The sequence below is a fragment of the Octopus sinensis genome, linkage group LG26 (genome assembly GCF_006345805.1).
Source record: "Octopus sinensis linkage group LG26, ASM634580v1, whole genome shotgun sequence".
Lineage (NCBI taxonomy): Eukaryota > Metazoa > Mollusca > Cephalopoda > Octopoda > Octopodidae > Octopus > Octopus sinensis.
In genome coordinates, this window is record NC_043022.1 from 672,629 (window position 1) to 697,628 (window position 25,000).

At 40.3% G+C, this 25,000-nt stretch overlaps 1 protein-coding gene across 2 annotated transcripts in view; it reads left to right on the plus strand.

Moving 5' to 3' along the window:
- Positions 1 to 25,000, plus strand: part of LOC115224846 (G protein-coupled receptor kinase 1) — a 240,595-nt gene that overhangs the window by 55,349 nt on the left and 160,246 nt on the right. For both annotated transcript variants that reach the window (XM_029795790.2, XM_036513549.1), the window contains exon 3: positions 24,895 to 24,968. In XM_029795790.2, the coding sequence (XP_029651650.1) occupies positions 24,895 to 24,968 (74 nt within the window). The remainder of the gene's footprint in view (positions 1 to 24,894; positions 24,969 to 25,000) is intronic.

A 25,000-nucleotide genomic window follows, 5' to 3' on the forward strand; every position in this document is an offset into this window, starting at 1 on the left:
ATTTCTTTGACTAAAACCCTTTAAGGCAGTGCTCCAGCATGGCTGCAGTCAAATGACTGAAACATATAAAAGAAGAAAAGAGAGACCTTTCACATTATATCTGGCTTGAGAAGAAGACCCATCGTCAAGCTGAGCAAAATCGCAGTCATGGCAGATAGAGGTGTCGCACAAATGGAACCCATGCCAGTGGCACATAAAAGCACCCATTACACGCTTGGAGTGGTTGGCATTAGGAAGGACATCCAGCTGTAGAAACCATGCCAAAACAGACCATTGGAGCCTGGTGCAACCTTCCAGCTTACCAGTCCTGGTCACACTGTCCAGCCCTATATATTCTCTTTTCTCTTTTACTTGTTTCAATCATTTGACTGCAGTCATGCTGGAGCACCGCCTTTAAGTCAAGGAAATCGACCCCAGTACTTATTCTTTGTAAGCCTAGTACTTATTCTATCGGTCTCTTTTGCCAAACCGCTAAGTTATGGGAACATAAACAAACCAGCGATGTTGGGGGGACAAACACAGACACACATATATATACATATATACGACAGGCTTCTTCCAGTTTCCGTCTACCAAATCCACTCACAAGACTTTGGTCAGCCCGAGGCTATAGCAGAAGACACTTGCCCAAGGTGCCACGCAGTGGGACTGAACCCAGAACCATGTGGTTGGTAAGCAAGCTACTTACCACACAGCCACTTATGCACATTCTAACGAACCCTATATATATGTAAAAGGATGTGTGCACCTTCATATTGAAAAACAGACATGAAAATGGAAATTTTTCTTGTAGCTAGTCCATACAGGTAAGACAGCTGCACTGGTTGAGACTGAGAATATAGAAGAAAGACACCTGTTGAGTGCGAAAGTGCTCTGAGCTGACAGTGGCAGGGGCAGGTTTCTGGCAGATGATGCCATCCAAGGAAGGAAAGGCACAGAGCAGCAGGGGGGTAACCTCCGTTTACACCCCCACCCCCCTTCACACACCCACACAGTGATTCAGGAGCAAGGATGAGGGCTGGGATATGCTTTGCTGCAGATACATTCGTTCCAATCTGACACACTTGCTCGTGTGTAATGTTGGATGTTGCAGTGAGGTGGAAGATGCGTTGCAGGGATGAAAGAGTGGTAGTAGCGTCGGTGAGGGTGACACACACACACACACACACACACACACACGCATGCATTATAACCAATGTATATATAATATGCAAATGCATGTTCTATTAACTCACTCGTGTGCATTCCGACATATATCTTGTGTATGTATGTGGATGTGGGTGGACGTGTTTACGTGATCATATTTAGATGTTTCTGCTCATATATACAATATATGTGTGTATATATATGTATGTATATTTGTACATGTGTGTATAAATATATGTACATATATATATATATGTGTGTGTGTATATGTACATATATGTATATATGTGTATATGTATGTATATTTGTACATATATGTATGCATATTTGTACATGTATGTATGTATAAATATATGTACATGTATGTGTAGATGTACATATATGTATATACGTGTATGTACATATGTATATACGTGTATGTACATATATGTATATATGTGTATGTACATATATGCATTTATGTGTATATGTACATATATGTATATATGTGTATATGTACATATATGTATATATGTGTATATGTACATATATGTGTATGTACATATATGTATATATATATGTATATGTACGTAAACGTATATATGAATATGTCCGTCACCAATTGACTCAAGCCAGTACAAGGCATTCACTAACTTACGTCTACAAGAGAGAGAGAGAGAGAGAGAGAGAGAGCGAGAGAGAGAGAGAGAGAGAGCGAGAGAGAGAGAGAGAGAGCGAGAGAGAGAAGAGAGAGAGGAGAGAGAGATTGCTCTATTGCGACTCGTCTTTCTATTCAGTACCTTTTTTCCGGATCAGTAGTTCTTGGTGTTTTGTGTAGGTGAGAGAGAGAGAGAGAGAGAGAGATAAGATGAAGGGCGAATAGATCGTATATGTTTTTTCTTCTTCATCGACACTGCTTTACCATTCTCTCTCTCCTGCCTCTGCCAATATTTTTCATTACTGCTTCTTCTTCCTCTCTTCTCTCTCTCTCTCTCTCTGAGACACATATTCCATTATGATAAACGAGTGACGGGCGACGGTGTGAGGCGAGTGAGCTGAACTGAGACGACGGTGATGAGGGATGCTGACGACGACGACGGCCGCGGTGGTGGTGGTGGTGATGGTGGCGGTGGTGATGACTACGAGAATCAGCAGCAGCAGCGATGGTAGTTGAATATTTATTGATAGATAAAATGGTCTCCATATTCTGATATGGTCGAAAGAGAAGGAAGAATGCACATTACATACACACATACAGGGACACTGTTGCCTATATACATACATATATATATAGAGAGAGAGAGAGACAAAGAGTTAGATATACACACAGTCGTATATGTTAATTGTTCTTTTCAAATATGGATGCATATTGATACATACATAGACATAGATAGAGATAGATAGCCATATATGAATATGTATGGGTGAATGTATTTATGTGTGTGACACACACAGGCGCACAAACCAAATGAAATGACAGCAGATGGCTTCGTGCTGGTTGGAGTGGAATGGTGCATTAGAAGATACTCTGACTTTCTATCTACCCTTTCAGGACCCACAATTTTATGTGTGTGTGTTATTTAGTAATAATAAATTATGATCTGATAATAAATTTGTACTCAACGAAATCATTTGATTTATGTGAAATTGTTTTTGTTATAACGGAAAAACATACATACATACATACATATATATATATGTGTGTGTGTATGTATGTGTGTGTGTGCGTGTGTATGTATGTATGTATATATGTGTGTGTATATATATGTGTGTATGTGTGTGTATATATATGTGTATGTGTGTGTATATATATATATATGTATGGGTGTGTGTGTGTATATATATGTATATGTGTGTATATATATATATGTGTGTGTGTGTGTGTATATATATATGTATATGTGTATATATATATGTGTGTGTGTGTGTGTATATATGTAATATATATATGTATATAGCACAATGCATATACAAATCTACATACGCGATCCTACAACCAAAGATATAATTGATTTCTATACCCTTGAACACCCCCGTTGGCTGTCCCCTGCTCGCTCCCGCAAAGGGTCCATTAATTTACGAAGCAGCTATTACAGCTTGTTACGAACTATATACATGACAGACGGAGGGGTCCCGAGGCAGCCCTTGTTTTATTGCTATCCATGTTATTAGTAGCACTGCGTGTGTTTACCGCTTAGTAGGAAAGTTGTTGAAGCACCCACCACCACCGAAGGGAGGAGGGGGTCTGTCCGAAAGACAATCGATCCTGCTTCGATATGTATCAACAATATCTATGTGGATGCATGTATACCTCTATTTATTTGTGTCTTTGCCTGTCTGTCTGTCTGTATGTATGTGTCTATATATCTATCTATATCTATCTATCAGTGTCTGCCTCTCTATATCTATCTATCTGTCTATCCATCTATCTATCTGTCAATCCATCTATCTATCTGTCTGTCTATCTGTCTATCTATCCATATGCCTCTCTGTATATCTGTCTATCTATCTATCTACGCGTATGTAATGTATGTTCACCCCCCCCCCATTATCGTATGTCAGTGTACGTTTGTAGTAATACAATGTGTAGCCTACATCTGTAGCATTTAGTTGTGTTGTAGTAGTAGTGGCAGCAGCAGCAGCGTGCTTCCTATTTTTATACATATATGGCTCTAGATGTGCCTGTGACTGATTTGATTGTGGGTGTGTACGTTTGTGTCTGTCTGTGTATGTATACATATATGTGTGTGTGTATATGTATGTATGTGTGTGCATACACACGCAGATGTATGTGTGTGTGTGTATAAATCGTCCCATACTCGCGAGTTTTTAAACGACTGTTCAATCTTGAATGCTGTCTTATAGAATACCCTGTGTGCGCGCGAGAGTTTATTTACGGGATTCTTGGGGGTCTCTCTCATATGTGTATATATATATATAAATAATGTGGTGTGTGTGTGTGTCTTTGCCATTAACAATGTGTATGAGTGTACTCACACACGTCAGTATATTGCTCACTAGACGTACCTCACCTTTCGCCAGCCTTCATTAAGACAGGCACTCGCATACCTGTTGGTAGAAGGTGTCTTGGTTGGTCTAATCGAGGTGTTATTTCATCGTACAATTTACAAGCAGATCAACTAATTGGGAATTAGTTGGCGGGGTTTTGGGCCTCGCAGTGTCAGTGTAATAGAGAAAAATAAATATCTTTCTATTTATTTAACCTTCGGTAATTCATCTGCAAATCCCGACTTCTGTTTAATAACTTATTTTATTTGTGTATTTATATATTTCGGATTACGTATTCCAAATGTATAACCTCTTTGCCGAACCCTCCCCCCATTCTCTTATTTTCTACATACGTTTACACACGCCATACACATATACACCACACACACACCACACACACGCGCGCGCGCGCGCGCATACATACATAAGAGTCGCGCGCAATAAGGCCGCCCTCTCTCTTTCTCTCATCGGTGCCTCTTTACATGTTAGAAATAGCAGCCAAATACTTCTCAAATCTCCCTCCCTCCCCTTCTCTCTCTCTCTCTACTTTGTTTTCAATTAAAAAGAAATAAAGGAAATCACGAAGGCGACACATCAAATAATAGTCTTGGACATACTGTTTGTTTGTTTGTTTTTTTCAAACAAGGGCGGGACGCTCATGGCTGGAGCGCTATTGGTTATACCGTGTATACTTAGCCAGGCCAAACGACCCGAGACACGTACATAATTACGCGCGCGCGCTCACATGCGCAGACACGCGCTGAAGACGCAGTCACTCTACTGCTAGACATAGCAGCCAAATAACCCCTTTAAAAAACAGCTAAAAACATTTGTGTTATGCAGTGACAGGATGGTCACGACTGGAATGCTTTTGATAATCAGCCTCGATCATTGATCGGATGGGGGGGGGCAGAGCTACGTATAGGGAACGAAACGTAATAATATAAAGTAAATGAATGAATGAATGAATGAATGGTGGGGGGTGTGAGGAACGGGGGGGGGAGATTAGTCGAAGAATTCTGACATGGCAGAAGGAAGGGAAGAAGAGAATGGTTTCTTTAGGAATTGGTATTGATTTTAGTTTATTTCTTCTAAAAATACTTACGATAATAGTAATGATGATGATGATGGTGGTGGTGGTGGTTAAATTCTTTGTGGAACTTCCCTAATTATTTGCTTCTGAAAAAAAATAAAAAAGGAAACATTTTATTATTTTCCTTTTGAATGGGATGAAGTGAATGCAACAAACGGTGGTCGTGTGTGTGTGTGTGCATCTGTGATTTCTCCATTTTCTTTCTCTGTGTGTGTGGCTGTATAATTTTATCTAATGATTCTTCGTGGGGGTTTTTTTTATCCTTTTTTGGTGTTGTTGTTGTCATCCCTTGGTTGTTAATAAAGTAAACTTATTATTATTATTATTATTACCTGTGACGCACTGGCTGGTGCGAATAAATGGTGGCTGTTGTTTATTATATTATATTATGCTATATAAGAACGAAATCCTTGCCTGCTGCGCCAAACGATGATGTCAGCCGGGTTCACACACACACACGCATCTCACGAACTATCCTTCTACCTCTCTACCTACCTATCTTCCTCTCTACCTACCCATCTCTTTATATTGTCTCTCCATCTCCATCTATCTTTCAATTTATATCATCGATATATCTGTCTGTATGTCTCTCCACCTATCTTTCACTTTATCCATCCATATGTCTATATTTCTGTCTATTTGTATCTTAACCAGATCTCTATCTATTCATCCGGCTATCTGTCTATTTCTTTGAGAGAGAGAGAAAGATGAAAATATTCATTTCTTTCATCCTTATCTCTCTCTCTCTCTCTCTCTTGTTTCTCACCTTTACTCCCTCCTTACCTATTTTCCTTAATTAATCTAACATTATCCTTTTCCTCCTCCTCCTCCTCTCTTTCCATCCAATCTTGCTTTATCTCTTTCTCTTTGCCATGGACACCACCATTCTCTCGTTTCACGCCTCTCATTCTGCGACTATAAGCCTGCTGTATCCCCCCCACCGCACCCCCCCTCGTCATCACTTCTAACATTGTCATCTTTGGATTTCACTCGGGGTCACATTCCTCTGACAGTCGCAGTGTCTACTCATTTTCCCCTCAGGTCTTTTCTTCCACTGTAAACATAGCCCTACAGCATAAAAACAAGATTAATTTCGTTAATGTCAGAATGTGGAGATGGCACAACTTAGAGGTGTGTGAATTGTCACATCAGCCGCTTCATACAGATCTGTGTGTGTGTGTATACCAAAACAACTTTAAAGTCATTTTTGCTTCTCTCCTTGTAAGAGTACAGTAAACACGTAATGTGTGAAAAATTTTTCAGTTTAACGTTAACTTGTTTTATTATAATTCAATATAAAACATGCATACAGATGTGTATATGTATGTAGATATATGAGAATCGAAATCAATCAACATCAATGGAATTTGTAGCTGTGATACCAGTGCCGGTGGTACATCAGAGAACCATCCGATCATGGCCGTTGCCAGTGCTGCCCCGACTGGCCTTGTGCCGGTGGCACGTAAAAAGCACCATCCGATCGTGGCCATTGCCAGCCTCGCCTGGACTCTGTGCCAGTGGCATGTAAAAAGCACCCACTACACTCACTGAGTGGTTAGCGTTAGGAAGGGCATCCAGCCGTAGAAACATTGTCAGATCAGACTAGAGCCTGGTGCAGCCTTCTGGCTTCCCAGACCGCAGTTGAACCGTCCAACCCATGCTAGCATGGAAAGCGGACGCTAAACAATGATGATGATGATGAGAAGTAACGTTTGTTGTCAGTTAAACATGGCTGTTCCATAGGAACCAACGTTACTGCTATTTTAAAGTAAAGGAGGATGCCTCCATCCATTTGGTTATTCGATGCAGCCTGCACTTGGTATATATTGCAAGCAAGGGAGTGAACCCTTATCATCTTGCAGCCACAAGATCACTAGACCGTACAGTTTCAACCTCTTTGTGGTCATCCTTAGTGTTAGATACTCGTCCTCTAGAAACAGCAGTAGTTCATTCCAGTTCACAATATATAGAAATCCAGTGACGCACAATACATATATGGACAGTTAGTTATAAGGGATTATCTAGTCAGGCAAAATGCTGCTTAGTCTCTCTCCTAATACAAATGCACCAAGCAAACAAAGTTTTCAGGTTGCTATAGAAATCCAGGTAATCTTCAGACAAGATCCTGGGTTGAAGTCCATTCCCAGTTGACTTTGTAAATCCATTCTTGTATTCCCCAGGTGTGTTTCAGAGTGATATACAAGGAAAGTCACAAATAATAGGCTTTACATATTTATCTCTTTGTATTTATAAACACACTCATATAAGTACAAGCATTGAGCTGTCTTTACAAGCTTCTTCTCATCACTCTATAACACTTCTGCATGTATATTAAAGAATTTTATCTTAATTATTCTTTCATTATAATAGCAACTTTGTGAAGGCACATGGCTCAGTGGTTAGAGCATCGGGCTCACAATCATGAGGTAGTGAGTTCAGTTCCCAGATCAGGCTGTGTGTTGTGTTCTTGAGCAAGACACTTTTTCATGTTGCTCCAGTTCACTCAGCTGTAGAAATGAGTTGTGATGTCACAGGTGCCAAGCTGTATCGGCCCCTTTGCCTTTCCCTTGGATAACATCAGTGGCATTGAGAGGGGAGGCTGGCATGCATAGGCAACTGCTGGTCTTCCATAAACAACCATGCAGGGACTTGTGCCTCGGAGGGTCACTTTCTAGGTGCAATCCCATGGTCATTCATGACTGAAGGGAGACTTTACCCTCTACCCTATATATATATATAATGGTGTGGAGAGGGGAAGCTGGTATGCATGGGCAACTGCTGGTCTTCCATAAACAACAGTGCCTGGACTTGTGCCTCAGAGGGTCACTCTCTAGATGCAAACCCATTGACATTCGTGACCGAAGGGTATCTTTATCATTTTACCCTTATAACAGCAACTGCAATTAAAATTGGCAGAAAATGTGAAATTTGAAGCAATGTTAGTGTGAAATGTTAGACTTATTGGTTATGACTATTGTTATTAATTATTGTGTGTGTGTGTGTGTGTATATATACACAAGCACACACTTTTATTCTTTTACTTGTTTCAATCATTTGACTGTGGCCATGCTGGGGCACCATCTTAATGGTTTTTTTTAGTCAAACAAATAGATCTTAGGACTTTAAAATTTTTTTTTAAGCCTAGAGCTTATTGTATCGGCGGTCTCCTTCGCCAAACTGCAAAGTTATTGGAATGTAAACACACCAACACCAGTTGTCAAGCAATGATGGGGGGGGGGACAAAAAGACACACACATACATATGATGGGCTTCTTTCAGTTTCCATCTGCCAGATTCACTCACTAGGCTTTGGTTGACCCAAGGCTATAGTAGAAGATACTTCTCCAAGGTGCCACACAGTGGGGCTGAACCCCCCAGAACCATGTGGTTGGGAAGCAAACTTCTTACCACACAGCCACATATATGTGTATCACTTTATTAACCAGACTATCAGATGTTATACATCATTGGCCAGTCCATTGCAGAGTTACTCATTTTTGCCAGCGGAGTGGACTGGAGCAACATGAAATGAAGTGTCTTGCTCAAGAACACAATGCATCACCTGGTCCAGGAATTGAAACCACAATCTTATGATCACGAGTCCCACACTAACCACTGAGCCATGTGTCTCCACTAAGCCGTTTTCCATGCTGGCATGGGTTGAATGTTTCAACAGGTGCTGTAAAGGCCAGGAATTGCACCAGGTTCCATAGTTCGTTTTGGCGTAGTTCCTACAGCTGGTTGCCATTTCTAACATCAACCACTTTACAGAGTGCACTGGGTGCTTTTTTTTTTATGTGGCACCAGTACCAGTGCCTTTTACGTGGCACTAGTCCCTCATTATTTTGATTATAACTCCTTCATGGGCTTATATTAACTACAGTTTCACAAAGCCTCAGATTACATCAGCAAATGTATTTTCTGCTGTTTCAACACAGGAACAGAAGTTTCCGCCCAGACGAATGACTAAAACTGTATTGATCACTGAGGAGGTGGAATCATGCCAAAACACATGTCTAGCAGTTCACTGATGTCATTTTCAGAGTCTGGTGTGATGTTTTTACACACAAATTCTATAATGAAAAATTTCATCTCTAAGATGAGAGTCCCACAGTAAACACAATTTTAATGTACTGGAGTGTGTTAAATATAAATGTACAGAGAGCGCAAACCTCTGCCAAGGCAACACCAATGTCCTCTCAACGATTAGCCTGATGCTTTTTTAAAATGAGAATAACTGAAATAAACTCGACTTCTCTCACAAATGAGAATACTGAAAATGAACCCGACCACTCTCAACAATTAAGTAAAAAAACAAAAAAACGGAGAAATAATCCAGAATCCTTGTCTGGTACTGGATCAATCCCAAAATCTAATCAGTTTGTGCCAGACACAAGGCCGAACATCCCTGAAAGTTTCATCCGAATCCATCCAGCAGTTCTTGAGATATGTTGTCCACGGATTAACAAACAAAGAAACACGACTGAAAACAATACCTCCGCCTTCGCTAAGGCAGAGGTAATAAAGACACACACAGACACACACCTCTCTCTCTCTATATATATATATATATATATATATATATCTTTCTCTCTCAGTTTATTGAGTGTAGACCACCAGACAAGCTATAATCCAGTTTTGCAGTCCATCAAATTGCAAATGGATTCACCAGATTGAAGTTGATGAATCCGTTTGAGATTCAATGGATCGTTGAAATGGATTAAATGTTGTCCATCTGGCTGAACTCAATAATCTCTGTCTCCACCCAACCATTGTTGAGTAGTCCTCGGTTGAATATTGAGTGTAGTAAGCTTTCTGCTGATAATACCCTAGCTATCTGGGTGGGTGGGTGGGTGTGTGTGTGTGCATTTATCTAGATTTTAAAATGTATCAGCTTACACATTGCACACATAAGTTTATGCATCAATAAAATAGCCAAAAATGCATGCATGCACGCACACATGCACCTGCGTACATTCGTACAAACATGCGCAAAGCCTTGTGAGTAGATTTGGTAGATGGAAACTGAAAGAAGCCTGAAGTGTGTGTGTGTGTGTGTGTGTATATATGTATGTATGTATATGTGTGTGCATGTCTTTCTTTCTGTTTGTCCCCCCTCCCCATCGCCACTTGACAGCCAGTGTTGGTGTGTTTTCATCCCCATAACTTAGCAGCTCAGCAAAAGACCACCAATGGAGTAAGTACTAGACTTTAAAAAAATAAGTCCTGAGTGTTGATTTGTTCGACTGAAACCCTTCAAGGCAGTGCTCCAGCATGGCCACAGTCAAAATGACTGGAATAAGTAAGAAAAGAAAAAAAGAATGTGATGTTGATACACACACACACCATCATCATCATCATCATCACTATTTTAGACCCATTTTTCATGCATGAATGAATTTGGCAGCCCTCTATGGAAAACATAGAAACCTATTTCTATATAAAATACAGCTTGTCTAAGAGAATAAGTTTAGGGCAGTGTATCTCAATCCTTTTACCCTTGCCTAACCCTTAAAATAAATTACAGGTCTCACAAAAACAATTATATACCATATCTTTCTCATATTCTTTCATTGTAGTTCACGTGGTAAATATCATATATATAAATGTATGTAAAGAGTGTCCATAAATTACAAGCGGTGTTGGGGGTACAAACACAGGCACACAGACATATATATATATATATATATATATATATATATAATATATATATATATATACATACATGTATAGGACGGGCTTCTTTCAGTTTCCGTCTACCAAATCCACTCACAAGACTTTGGTTGGCCTGAGGCTTATAGTAGAAGACACTTGCCCAAGGTGCCAAGCAGTGGGACTGAACCCGGAACCGTGTGGTTGGTAAGCAAGCTACTTACCACACACACACACACACACACACACATATATATATGTGTAAAAAAAACAAAAAACACAAACTGGGACAAGAACGCAAAACATTTAGAAGACGATACAAAAAACACGGACGGGACATTCGAAGCCTTCAATCTTCAGTCAAGAACAGGATCATCCTCGCAATTTCGGCTGATTAATCTTGATATATATATATATAATCTTATATATATATAAAATCATCATCGTTTAACATCCATTTTCCATGCTGACGTGGGTTGGATGGTTTGACAGGGGCTGTCCAGCTGGGGAACTGTCCAAATTCCAATTTGACTGTTGCAGTATGGTGTCTATGGTTGGATACCCTTCCTAACACCAACTACTTTAAAGAGTGCGCTAGGTGTACGAATGAATGAACAAATGGAACAAAAGGGCACGCAACCCATTTAGTAGGAGTTATATGTATTATTTAAAACAGTTTGATTTGGTTCCATGTGACTCAAAGTTTCACCGGCCTCCAACAGAAGCCTGTCTCTTCCAGTCTTTAGATTGCCAAATCTGTAATCTAAAGCCTGAAAGAGATGGGCTTCTGTTGGAGACATGTGAAAAGTTGTATGGAACTGGTCATTTAAAGCCTGGAAAAGACAGACTCCTTTAAGTCACATGGAACTGAATACAGGACCCATTGCACAATGGTGTGGTTGGCGTTAGGAAGTGCATCCAGTTGTAGAAACAATGCCAAAGCTGACTGGAGTCTGGTGCAGCACTTCAGCCTACCAGCCGTGGACAATCCGTCCAACCCATGCCAACATGGACAACGGATATTAAATGATGATGATGATGATATATATATATATATATATCCTTTAAGAGAAACGTTTCTGAGTAAGCACATAGAAGCTCCTATGTCGGCTCTGGCCTACTGATTCCAACTTGTGACAGCAGTTTTATGGGATCATACTGAGCTGTAATGATATTGTAGGATAAATATAGTAATAATAATAATTATAATAATAATAATAATCATCCAAGGATAGAATTTATAAATATTTTAATACATTGCTACATGCATTTCCACGAAAGACATGTGATTTCTAGAAACACATGTAGTGATACATTCAAATATTTTAAAATTTTCTCCTTGGATTATTATCATTATTATTATTATTATTAAGGTGTTGAGCTAGCAGAATCGTTAGCACGCTGGGCGAAATGCTTAGTGGTATTTCATCTGCCGCTACATTCTGAGTTCAAATTCCGCCGAGGTCGACTTTGCCTTTCATCCTTTCAGGGTCGATTAAATAAGTACCAGTTAATCGACTCAGTCCATTTGTCTGTCCTTGTTTGTCCTCTCTGTGTTTAGCCCCTTGTGAGTAGTAAAGAAATAGGTATTTCATCTGCTGCTACATTCTGAGTTCAAATTCCGCTGAAGTCGACTTTTGCCTTTCATCCTTTCAGGGTCAATTAAATAAGTACCAGTTACACACTGGGGTCAATGTAATAGGCTTAATCCCTTCTCCCAAATTTGAGGCCTTGTGCTTCCAGTAGAAAGGATTACTATTATTATTATTATATATATACATATACTACTAAACTGGAATGCAGTTTATTTCCTGTACTTTGGGCAAAATCCTTTTATTAGTTTAAGTCATTGGACTGTGGTCATGCTGGAGCATATTTGCAAACTATGAGCATTGTTGTTTTCTTCATGTTAACAAACCATCTGCTTGCTTTGCACCTTTGAAGATGTGTGAAAGGAAAGACCTCGGATTTGAAAACCATATAAATGGAAATTGTAGTTGTGATACCTGTGCCGGTGGAACGTTAAAAGCACCATCCGAACGTGGCCGATGCCAGCGTCGCCTTGACTGGCGTCCGTGCCGGTGGCACATAAAAAGCACCAGCCAATCATGGACGTTGCTAGCCTCCTCTGGCTCCTGTGTTCGTGGCACGTAAAAAGCACCCACTACACTTACGGGTAGTGTTTGTCCCCCATAACTTAGCAGTTCAGCAAAAGAGTCCAATAGGCTTCCAAAGAATAAGTCCTGGGGTCAATTTGCTCGACTAAAGGCAGTGCTCCAGCATGGCCACAGTCAAATGACTGAAACAAGTAAAAGAGTAAAGATATATATATATATTTAACAATATGCTTGTGTAAATATTTGTGGATGCATTTAAGTGTACTCGTGTGTGTTGTGTTTTCATTTGTGTACATATGTATGTGCATAGATATACACACATCCATACATATATTGGCGCGCAAGCATAATATATGCACTTAGACACATGCATGCACCTAGACACAGAGATGTGTAGACAACCGACAGTCATCATTAGTAACCAGTCAAGAAGTAGGCTTGGTGCTACTCTACACATGTGGTCTCCTTTTGTGTCATTGTGTCAGAACAGCTGTTACAATGGGTGACAGCTAATACATTGCCTGTGATGGTTCTCGAGATGGAAGTTGGGGTATTTCTTGCTCTGGAATCTCAAGACCTACATCAAAACACGACTACTTTCAATTGGTATATGCATGCACACACACACACACACACTTCCTTTGGCTTTGTGAGGGAAACTGGGCAGCAGAGCAAAAACTGTGGAAGACTAAAAGATGGATCATACTTCTAATACAAGCACCCAGCCAGTCTTACCCCTGTCACCCTCTGTCATGCAGTGGGTCTCACTGATTCTAGTTCAGTATTAGCATTATGAATCCATGTGTCTGTGGAATACTCGGGTCATTCACATGATTGAATTTCTCAATTCTATACATTGTTACGTTGTTCTCAACAGGAGACTCCATCATATGTATATATATATATATATATATACATACACACACATATATATATATATGAATACATAAGTAAATATATAGGTGCAGGAGTGGTTGTGTGGTAAGTAGCTTGCTTACCAACCACATGGTTCCTGGTGCAGTCCCACTGCGTAGCACCTTGGCCAAGTGTCTACTATAACCTCAGGCCAACCAAAGCCTTGTGAGCGGATTTGGTAGACAGAAACTGAAAGAAACCTATTGTGTGTGTGTGTGTGTGTGTGTGTGTGTGTGTGTGTGTGTGTTTGTCCACCCACCATCGCTTGACAACCGATGTTGGTGTGTTTACTTCCCTGTAACTTAACACTTCATCAAAAGAGACTGATAGAATAAGTACTAGGCTTACAAAGAATAAGTCCTGAAGTCGATTTGTGTGACTAAGGTTTATGCTCCAGCATGGCTACAGTTAAATGACTGAAACAAATACACATACACTTTAATATCATACAATGAAAATAAGTGTTGAACACTGTGTTGGTGGATAAATATTCTTTATATGTGACTTAACCATCCAAGATGGAGACAAATACCAGCATCCCTTGCAATGAGCTAGAAAATTGTTAAGAGATATACTTCCCTTTGCATGAAAGCAATGGTAGCCTAGTTAATTCACAAACAAAGTATGTGTGTCAAAAAGGATCCTAGGTCCTTCCCGACCCACAGGCTCATAACATGTTTCCCCAAATATATGTGGCCCACGTACGCTGTTTGCTGGATGGGACACCCGTCCATCTCAGGTTTATGCACTTTTGTTGGTTGAATGGACTGGAGCAAGATGAACTGGGGTTTTGCTCAAGAACAAAGTGTACATTGCCTGGTCTAGGAATTGAAACCACTATCTTACAAGCACAAGTTAAGATCACTAAGCCACAAGCTTTCACTATATATATATATATAGATAGATAGATAGATAGATATACACACACATATATACACATAGATATGTGTGTATATATATATATATATATATATACCGGAGTAAACACATAAATGTGAAACAAGGTGAAAAGAAAGAGTACTCAAATACCAGTGGTAGAGTAATATGCTTTATTTTAAGCAGCAGAAAATTCAACAAAATCTGTTACTCTGAGTTTCTCGTTGCCGTTCATCAGACAGTTTTTGCTAGAATCTAGCAAAAACTGTCTGATGAACGGCAACGAGAAACTCAGAGTAACAGATTTTGTTGAATTTTCTGCTGCTTTAAATAAAGTATATATATATATATATATATACACATACACATACATCTATATAGATAGATATATATACATATATATATATATATAATATATATATATATATATATATATATATATATATATACATATATATACATGCATATATATACATTCATATATATATATATACATACATATAGATATATAGATATACATTTATATACACACTTGTATATATATGCACATATATATATATATACATATAGACATACGCATATCTGTATGCATATTCTATATAAACCCACATGTATAGCTTGTTGTGCGCTTCTCTTCCCCCACCCCCACCCCACCCTGCTTCCCTTTCACTTTCTCTTTGAACTCCGATACTCAACATCAGTTCCCCACTTCTCTCTGATTCTTTTCCCCCCGTCTCCTCCCAAACCCAACCAATCTAAACCCCCTCCCCCCACACTTGCTCCTTTTCTTATCCATATTATCACACAACCTCCTACCACCACCACCACCACCTTCTCTCCCACCTCATTCTCTCTCTCTCTCTCTCTCGCTTCATTTGCTCTGGATTTGCTCGGATAGGAAATGACAAATTGGATCTTTGCAAGGTTTTCCTTCTCTTATTTTTCTTTCTCCTTATCACCCACCATTGATCCCATATGATAGACCATTGGTAACATAATCATATCCTTGGGTACTTCATACCCTTGCATCTACCACCAACAGCTCGGGCCATCCCTTCACTCTCTCCCTTTCTCTCTCTCTCTCTCTACTCCCCCCCCTCGTCTTTTGCTTCTGCTGTTGCTGTCCTCTGTCGTATTTTGTCTTCTAATCTGTTGCTGCTGCTGCTGGATGGCACTCTCCCTCCCTCCCTCCCTCTCTCCCTACCCCCTACCCTGCACACCTCATTATTTATCTTACCACCGCCACCACTGTCTCCCTCCCTCCCTCCCTACTGTGTCTCCACCACCACTGCCCCCCTTCTCTGCCTTCTACCTCCCCTCTCTCTCTTCTCTCTCTCTCTCTCCCTCCCTAACTCCTTGGCACTTGCATATGACCTCCACCCCCACACACACCCTTCTCTTTGCACTGTTTGAAGTTGGCTTTGGGTGGTGAAAGGGAGAGCAGGAGCCTTATCTCTCTCTCTCTCTCCTTGTCTTCTGACCTCTCCCCCTCCACCTGCCACCACCACCACCTTGAACACCAGTCTTGATAATAACCCTTAACCACATCCACTCACTCAACCCTCCACCCTTTGCTCATTACACACACACACACACAGGCATACAGACACACACAATCCCGTAGCACGCGTGCACACACACTTACACACACTTAATAACAAGCACGTGTGTACACGTACACACACACACACACACACACCACATCTACATGTTCAACGTTCTACCTTTTACACACATACACATACAAGCATATATGCACACGCACACACATTTACGCATACACACACACACACACGCATGCAGAAACACACACACACACACAGAGTTTTATTGTCTCTGCTCATATCCCAACATTAAACGACAACAAACCGTGGACAGACACACTGACGCATCATGCGCATGCACCCAAGCATGCACTGACGTGCACATTTGCACGTACTGTCGCATTCAACACATTAACACATACATGTACACCAACACACACACACACATATGCATACATCTATATTGACACATACACACGTACACATGCATACACTTTTACTTGTACGTGCACACAAATGCATATAAACGCATATATATATATGCGTTTGCATAAAACACCGACATATACTTGAACTAACACACACATACACAAGTTCATACACATTGTGTCAAATGTATATATACACACACACACACACACATATATTTCCTAACACAGACCCATACACACACACACAGATTCATACATGCACACATTGACTCATACATATATATGCATATATGCTGTCACTTAGGTGTGCACTAATGCATGTGCACTCCTACTCATGCATGTGCTAACACACAGGCACACACATACTAACACATATAGCCACATATAGACACTCTGTTACACATACATTGACTCGTATATACACATGCACACACTCACATAAATACATGAACACACAGGCACTCACTTACACATAGCTACATACACACACACACACATACTTACGCATACATACTGTCACTAATATGTGCTCTAATGCTTGTACTTATCGAGTTTTACACACACATAAACCAACACATGTGCATACATACATCAACACACACACACATATACATACATCAACACACACTAACAATCATACATAAATACATACATACATCAACACACACACACACGCATTCATACATAAATACATACATATATCAACACACGCACATATACGCACACATACATATATACATACATACACATACATTCATACATATACATACATCAATGCACACACACATGCATACATGCATATATCTGTCACAACAGTAACAGTTCCTACCACCACGCCACCCCCACCCCCAAAGACCTTATGCCTTCCCATCATCCAATGCTTCCTCTTCTTCTGCTGCTGCTGCAGCCGTGCAAAGCCTGCTGCGCTCGTGTCGCGCTATCTGGGAAGCTGAGACATCCTCTCGCTGTCTCCTGCTCCTCCTCCTCCTCCTCCTGTCATCCTCAGTCTTATTCTCCAACCTCCTCCTCTTCCTCTCTGAACACTGTCGGTATGAAAGAGGTTCTTTACATGTCTCAACCCCCCCCCCCACTCCATCCTCACCCCAGTTCTTGCTGCCTTTAAGGGGCCTTTTTTTGCCTCTTTTATTTTTTTTTTTGAAAATTTAATTTTTTATTTATTTTATTTTCTTCATATTTATTTCATGCTTTTGATTGACAGTGTCTGAGTAATGAGTGGAATGGGGGGGGGGGGGTGATGGTGGCAGTAGCGGTGGTGATGGTGATGGTGGTGGTGGTAATGATACAGAGTAGGATTCATAGTTGTGGCAGTAGTAGTAGCAATAGATACCATAATGGGAAAGCAGCAGTAGTAGTAGCAGCAGCAACTATTGTTCTATTGGAAGTAATGATGTTGATACTTCCATTAATAGTAGCAGTGGTGGTGGTGGTGGTGGTATTGCAGCTACAAACTGCATATCTTGTGGAGGTGGTGTGTGTTTATATGTTCCAAGGTAAATAAATAAAAGACATTGTATATTCCTTCATTACACTCTTAATTCTTCATTGAATTGGTTTCACTCATTTAATTGTAGCTGGTGCGTCACCCTTCAAGGGTTTCTTTTTTTTTTTTTTTTTTGGTGGGAGGGTTAGACGGACAATCATCTCATCGACACCACACATATGCGCGCGCCACCCCCACCTGGCCCCTATCCACCCACAACCTAATTCAGTGTGGTCCTCTGGCTTTAACAATCACTATTTGTCAAACCTCCAGGTTATGGGGACAAAACCAAGGCTCAACACAGCACCAGGTTGTAGCCCAGCAGTTCTTAACCGCAACTCAGAGGGTCCCATGTGGCCCTGAAACATCCTTTCAGTGGTCCCCAAGCATCCTTCCGGTCAACCGTCCAACCCATGCCAGCATGGAAAGCAGCTTTGAATGATGATGGTAAAGATGATGATATGTATATATGTACATGAATGTGTGTGTGTGTGTATATATATATCAGTGCCGGTGGCATGTCGAAACTCTACTTGTGAAGACCTGTTGAGGCAAGTGAGGATCAGAATCGAAATCGATCAATGGAAATTGCAGATGTGTTACCAGTGCCGGTGGCATGTAAGAGAACCTTCCGTTTCGCGACCGTTGCCAGAGCCGTCCCGACTGGCCTCGTGCCGGTGGCACATAAAAAGCACCATCCGTTCGTGTCCATTGCCAGCCTCGCCTGGCCCTCGTGCCGGTGGCACATAAAAAGCACCATCCGTTCGTGGCCGTTTGCCAGCTCTGTCTGGCACCGTGCGGGTGGCACGTAAAAAGCACCCACTACACTCACGGAGTGGTTGGCGTTAGGAAGGGCATCCAGCCGTAGAAACACTGCCAGATTTGACTGGGCCTAATGAAGCCTTCTGGCTTCACAGACCCCAGTAGAACCGTCCAACCCATGCTAGCATGGAAAACGGACGCTAAACGATGATGATGATGATGATGATATATATGGCTGTGTGTTATATGTATATATGACTATATATTTATATATGTGACTGTGTGTGTGTGTGCATATGTTTGTATATACACACATACATATTTGTATATATATATTATGTTTGTGTGTGTGTATATATATATATTTATATTTATGCCCACCTAAACGTGGATGTTCTAATCGAACAAACTATACGGCTGTAGATGAGATGAGAGAAACTCTCCCCCTGGCTTCTGGTGCAAAATGCTCTCTCGTTTATAATTAAACACACACAACTGGCTTCTGCACAATTTCAGCCCATTATATCCATTGTCTTCTAATATTGCTCGACCCAAGGCTACAGTAGCAGACACTGGAACAATGTTAACTAACAACCATTTTAGAATGGTATGGCGGTAGTATTTGAGGGAAGGTTCGGCTGCATTTTCTTGCAGGTCAAAGGTTGCCTCTATCCCATGAATAAGCCATTTAATGGCAGGGTTGGAATTTGACAAAAACTGCTAATTACTATCTTTTCAGACTATCAATGTACTGGCTTAGTAATTCTTCATTGATTTGTAATTAATTATGTATTAGGTAAAATAAATAAATGAACTAAAAAAACCGAAAAAACACTAGCATTATCTAAGTGGAAATTATTTCTTGAACGATATAATTTGTAATTATGAAAGAAAATATTTACAATAAATATGAAAAAAATAGAGAAAGAATTATGGGGGCAAGGGGGGGGGGGAGAACAAGAGAGAAAACGGTTAAAACAATATCCATGGAGATTGATGGTAGAAGCACAGTGAGATCAAATGGAGGACTGGGTGGCTGCCTAGCAAAATGCTTGTATTCTTGCCCTGTCATTCATATTCTCAGGATTGACACAAATAAAGTGTCTAAGTCAGACTATTATTGAGTGAGAGAGCAGTGCATGCCATCAACGTGACACTGGAGTAAAATATACAAAGCCCAGTGTACCCATCATGACTACCCGTCTGGTAAGGGTACACCAAGCACATGCATCAAAACCATATATGCGCAACATGGTGATCTCATTATCAAGAAAAACATTGCATGACCTTGCAGGTGGAAACCAGTTAGAATTTTCTTTGGGTCAAGTAGCCCATCCTGCTCAAAAGGTCCCTGAATAAGGGTTGTTTAAGGATGTTGAATGAAACACCCATGTTTCCAGAGGTGTATTATTCAAACCCCAAAGAATCCCACTCAACACATGGCTATGATGCTCCCCCACTACTTCTTCTCGTGATCAGAGATGCACATATCGTCAGCCACCAAGGAACGTGCTGAACTGGTTAAGGTCAAACAACTGACAAGCAAATCTGTGGTATTGAGCAGAATATTTGCTGTAGCCCATCTTTTATACCAAGACAAAACAATGTGCATGATAACGCTTCCAATCAGTTAAGATCAAAAGCCATGAGAGCCACTGCCTGGTACTGCATCAGGGCATTTATTATTATTATTATTATTATTATTATTATTATATTATTATTATTATTATTATTATTATTATTATTATTAAGGCGGTAAGCTGGCAGAATTGTTAGCACACCAGGTGAAATGTTTAGCGGTATTTCACCCGTTATTACGTTCTGAATTCAAATTCCGCCAAGGCCAATTTGCCTTTCATCCTTTCGGGGTCGATAAATTAAGTACCAGTTCAGTACTGGGGTCAATGTTATCGACTATCCCCTTCCCCCAAATTTCAGGCCTTGTGCCTATAATAGAAAGGATTATTATTATCATTATCTTCAAAATCCTTGATTTGAGAAACGTATCGAGTTTTCCTTTTCTAGCATCAGCAAGATTTAGCCACATGCTGGAAACCATACAGACGAATGTTGAGAGTCAGTGAATGTTGTGTTAGAAATCCCTAACTATATATATATATATATATATGTATATATATATATATATATATATACACACACACACACACACACACACACACACACACACACATTTCTTCCTTCTTCTCTATGGTTGAGAATCTGAAGAAATATTGGTTTAGATGTATGTGTTGGTATGTATTGCAAGAAACTGCTTTCTCTACCATTTTACATAGATTCAACCTACACCAGTTGATGTGCGATGAACAAATTAGGGATCTTGAAGTGGTTTCTATAAAACAGGTTTTTAAACACTGAATGGGGGGTCTACCAGAATGAAATAGCAATCAAAGGAGTCCATAGATAAAAAAAAAAGGTATCCTTCCAGTACTATCAATTATATATGGAATGATCAGCTGCTAACAAGGAAGCTTCTATCCATCTGACCTGCAAGAAACTGTAGCCAAATGCTCCACAGAGACTAGTCTTCATGTTCCATTGTTAAAAACGGTTGTGCCCACACCTCTGCACACCTTCAGATCTTCTCGGAAGGTTAACATCCTTGACATTAGTATCTCTCACTCGTTCTCTGTTCCATATCAGAATATGGATTCAGGCCACTGCACTCAACCAGCCACATTTTACTCCACAAACCTAACCCAGAAAAATACACCATAGCTTCAACAACAGCACAAACAAACAAAACCAACTTCCCACACGTACCACCATTCTGAACCACCATTGACGTCAGCAATGCTTTTAACTCTGTTCCACCACCCTCCTATCCACTCGTGAAAATATGAAAAATCTCACCACTACTTCAAGAAAACAACACAAACAACACAAAAACTCCGGCTGGCAAAACTAACTGATTGTCAGGTTGCCAAGCTTGTGTCGTGTACGAGAGCTACTCTTCCAGAGCCTGAAAGTCCCTAGTGGAGTTCCCAATGGATCCGTCTCCTCACCCACTGTTTTCAATTTATACTAACACAAAAATGTAAAGCTACACCTACACAACATTCCCGCATTTTCCACACAAAATATAGAAATAGCAAAATACAGTCAGCCTCCCACTCAGATGGCATCACATTTACATCCCCACCCCACCCATACCATCCCATTCACCAGAAACTGCTGCATATCTATTCTGACCCTTCCTGGCTCTGCAAGCCATAGGCTTTAACCCTTTAGCATTTAAACCGGCCATATCCAGCCAAAAGTATTCTGCCTGTTTTATGTTCAAACTGGCCATATCTGGTCTCTCACACCAACCCTACAATATCGTTTGAAAAATTAACAGCTACCTCATCAAAATCTCATAGCTACAAGATAATGCATGATTAGTTCAAAACAAAGTGGATGAAAAAGCATTAATTTTGGCAGAATAATGTGAACACTAAAGGGTTAAAGGTAGCATCTGCCAACCCAATCTTTTGCTGCCCCTTCTTACCAGCAACATCAGGGAGTATCACCTATCACCAGCCTTCACTCTCAACGACATAAATGTACCACACACACACACACACACACACAGGTGTGCTCAGGACAAAAATGTGGAGGTGCTTTATGTAGCTAGGAGCTACGTACAGCATCTCTACAGCATTCGCATAATATGGGTCGTCATCATCATTTAACATTCATTTTCCATGCTGGCATTGGTTGGGTAGTATGTCTTCATTAAAGGGCAAAAAGCACAATTAACCACAAAGGATGCAGAACATGCACATGTATCTGTCTGACCACATTGTGCTTCTCCAAAACCTCACTCAGCAATAGGTGGTGACGGTACTGTCATTTCCCCCATCAATGGGTTACCCATCAGCTCTGCCCCTTCAAAGATGTGTGGAATGAGAGACCCCTGACTTGAAAAACAGGTAAGGGCTAGCAACAGATGGTGGCGGGGGGATAGGGACTTCCACCTGTGAAACAATACCCTGAGTGTTTGTTCATATTGTGTTTTTCCCCTGTCAATAGATTACCTACCCACTGGCTTCACATCTTTAAAGATGTGGAATAAGAGATCCGTTACTTGAAAAACAGGTACGGGTTAGTGACTGATGGTGGTGGTAGGGGTGGAAAATTCCACCTGTAAAACAATACCCTGCTGCTCCAAAACTTCCCTCAACTACAGGTGGTGAAACTACTGTCTTTTCTCCTGTCAATGGGTTACCTACTCACTGGCTTTGCCCCTTCAAAGACGTGTGGAATAAGAGATCCCCTAACTTCAAAGGAAAACATGTAAGGGTTAGCAAAAGTGGTGAGGAAGGCTTCCGGCTGTAAAACAATATCTCATCTGATCCATGGTGGCATGGAAAACTGCGTGTAAGAACTAAACACTCATGCACAAGGGTATATGTGCATGTATGTACGTACACACACACATGTGCATGCATGTTTATATCGACATATAGCCATTCATACAACAGAATATACACAATTTTTTTTTTGTTCATCTTTCACCAGACTCTTGTAATTTTCCAAAATGCTTTTTTTTCTTGCATTTTTTTTATTCATTTAACTCTTCTATTTTAATTGTTTTCTTTCATAATTACAGTTTCTATCAATCAGGAAATAATTTCCACTTTGATAATAGGCTCTCTCTCTCTCTCTCATAATTAATTCCAAATCAATGAAAAATTACCACCAAGACTTTAGTTTGATAGATTGAAAGTATTGGAACTGGTACTTGTTTGTTTTTTTTCTTTTGTGCCTCCCCACTCCTACTTAATTTGTAACAACCTATTCAGAGGACATGTGGAGGTGCATGGCTTAATGGTCAGGGTGTTGCACTCATGCTCATAACAGTGTGGTTTCAATTCCTGAACTGAGCTAATCGTTGTGTTCTTGAGCAAAACCCTTCATTTCACATTGTTCCAGGCCCCTCAACTGATCAAAATTGAGTAATCCTGCAACTGACCGGTGTCCTATCCAAGGAGGAATATATACACCAGAGAATCAAGGAAACTGAGCCTTTGCTCCTTACAGAGTAATGTGGACTGACTATTCAGAGGACATAGGGTGGTGCCCTTGATATATATCTGAGGGTCTTCAGACTGGGAACCTGGCCTGAGCATTTCTGCCAAAGTTTACCTTGTAATTGTTAGGCAATGAGCTGGCAGAATTGTTAGCAGCATTTCATGTCTTTACGTTCTGAGTTCAAATTCTGCCAAGGTCGACTTTACCTTTCATCCTTTTGAGATCGATAAAATTGAGCAGGTGCTGGGAGGAGGGGGAAATCGATGTAATTGACTTGCACTGTGCCCTATAATTGCTGGCCTTGTGCCCAAAATTCAAACCCAATTATTAGGGTATCCATGCTAAGACTCAAGTGTCATTCACCAGCTCTTTACATTTTTTACAGAGTTACTGTCCTCTTAGGCAGGTTGCCTTCACTCTCTCTCTCTCTCCTTCCTCTCTTTTTGTTATGTCTTCAATTCATGCTATGATCATAATATAAAAAGTTTGAATTATGTGAATTATGTACTGAAGGCAATTCAGTTTGTGTGTTTTCCCAGTTTTTTTTTGTTTTTTTTTTGTTTTTTTTTAGACATTTGTACCCACTTCCCCCACCCCTAGGTCTCTATTTAAAATCTTTATTATTCACCTGCTGAAAAAAAATTCCTACTACCTACTACAAACAATTTTATTGATATCCGTCTTGTTCTGCTTGATCTTGTTGATTTTGAAATAAAAAACAGTCATTTCATTGTTCGCCTATCTATATATATATATGCACACACACACACACACACACACACACACCAACATATATATGCACACTCATTTTTATTCTTTCTTTTTGCTATTTCAGGTTATCTTTTATTTAAGGATTTTTGTAACAATGGGAGTGACGTGCCTATTGCCGAAATCAACTTCTACGAAGAGGTTAGTTCAGTCCTTCTATAACCATTGGTCTA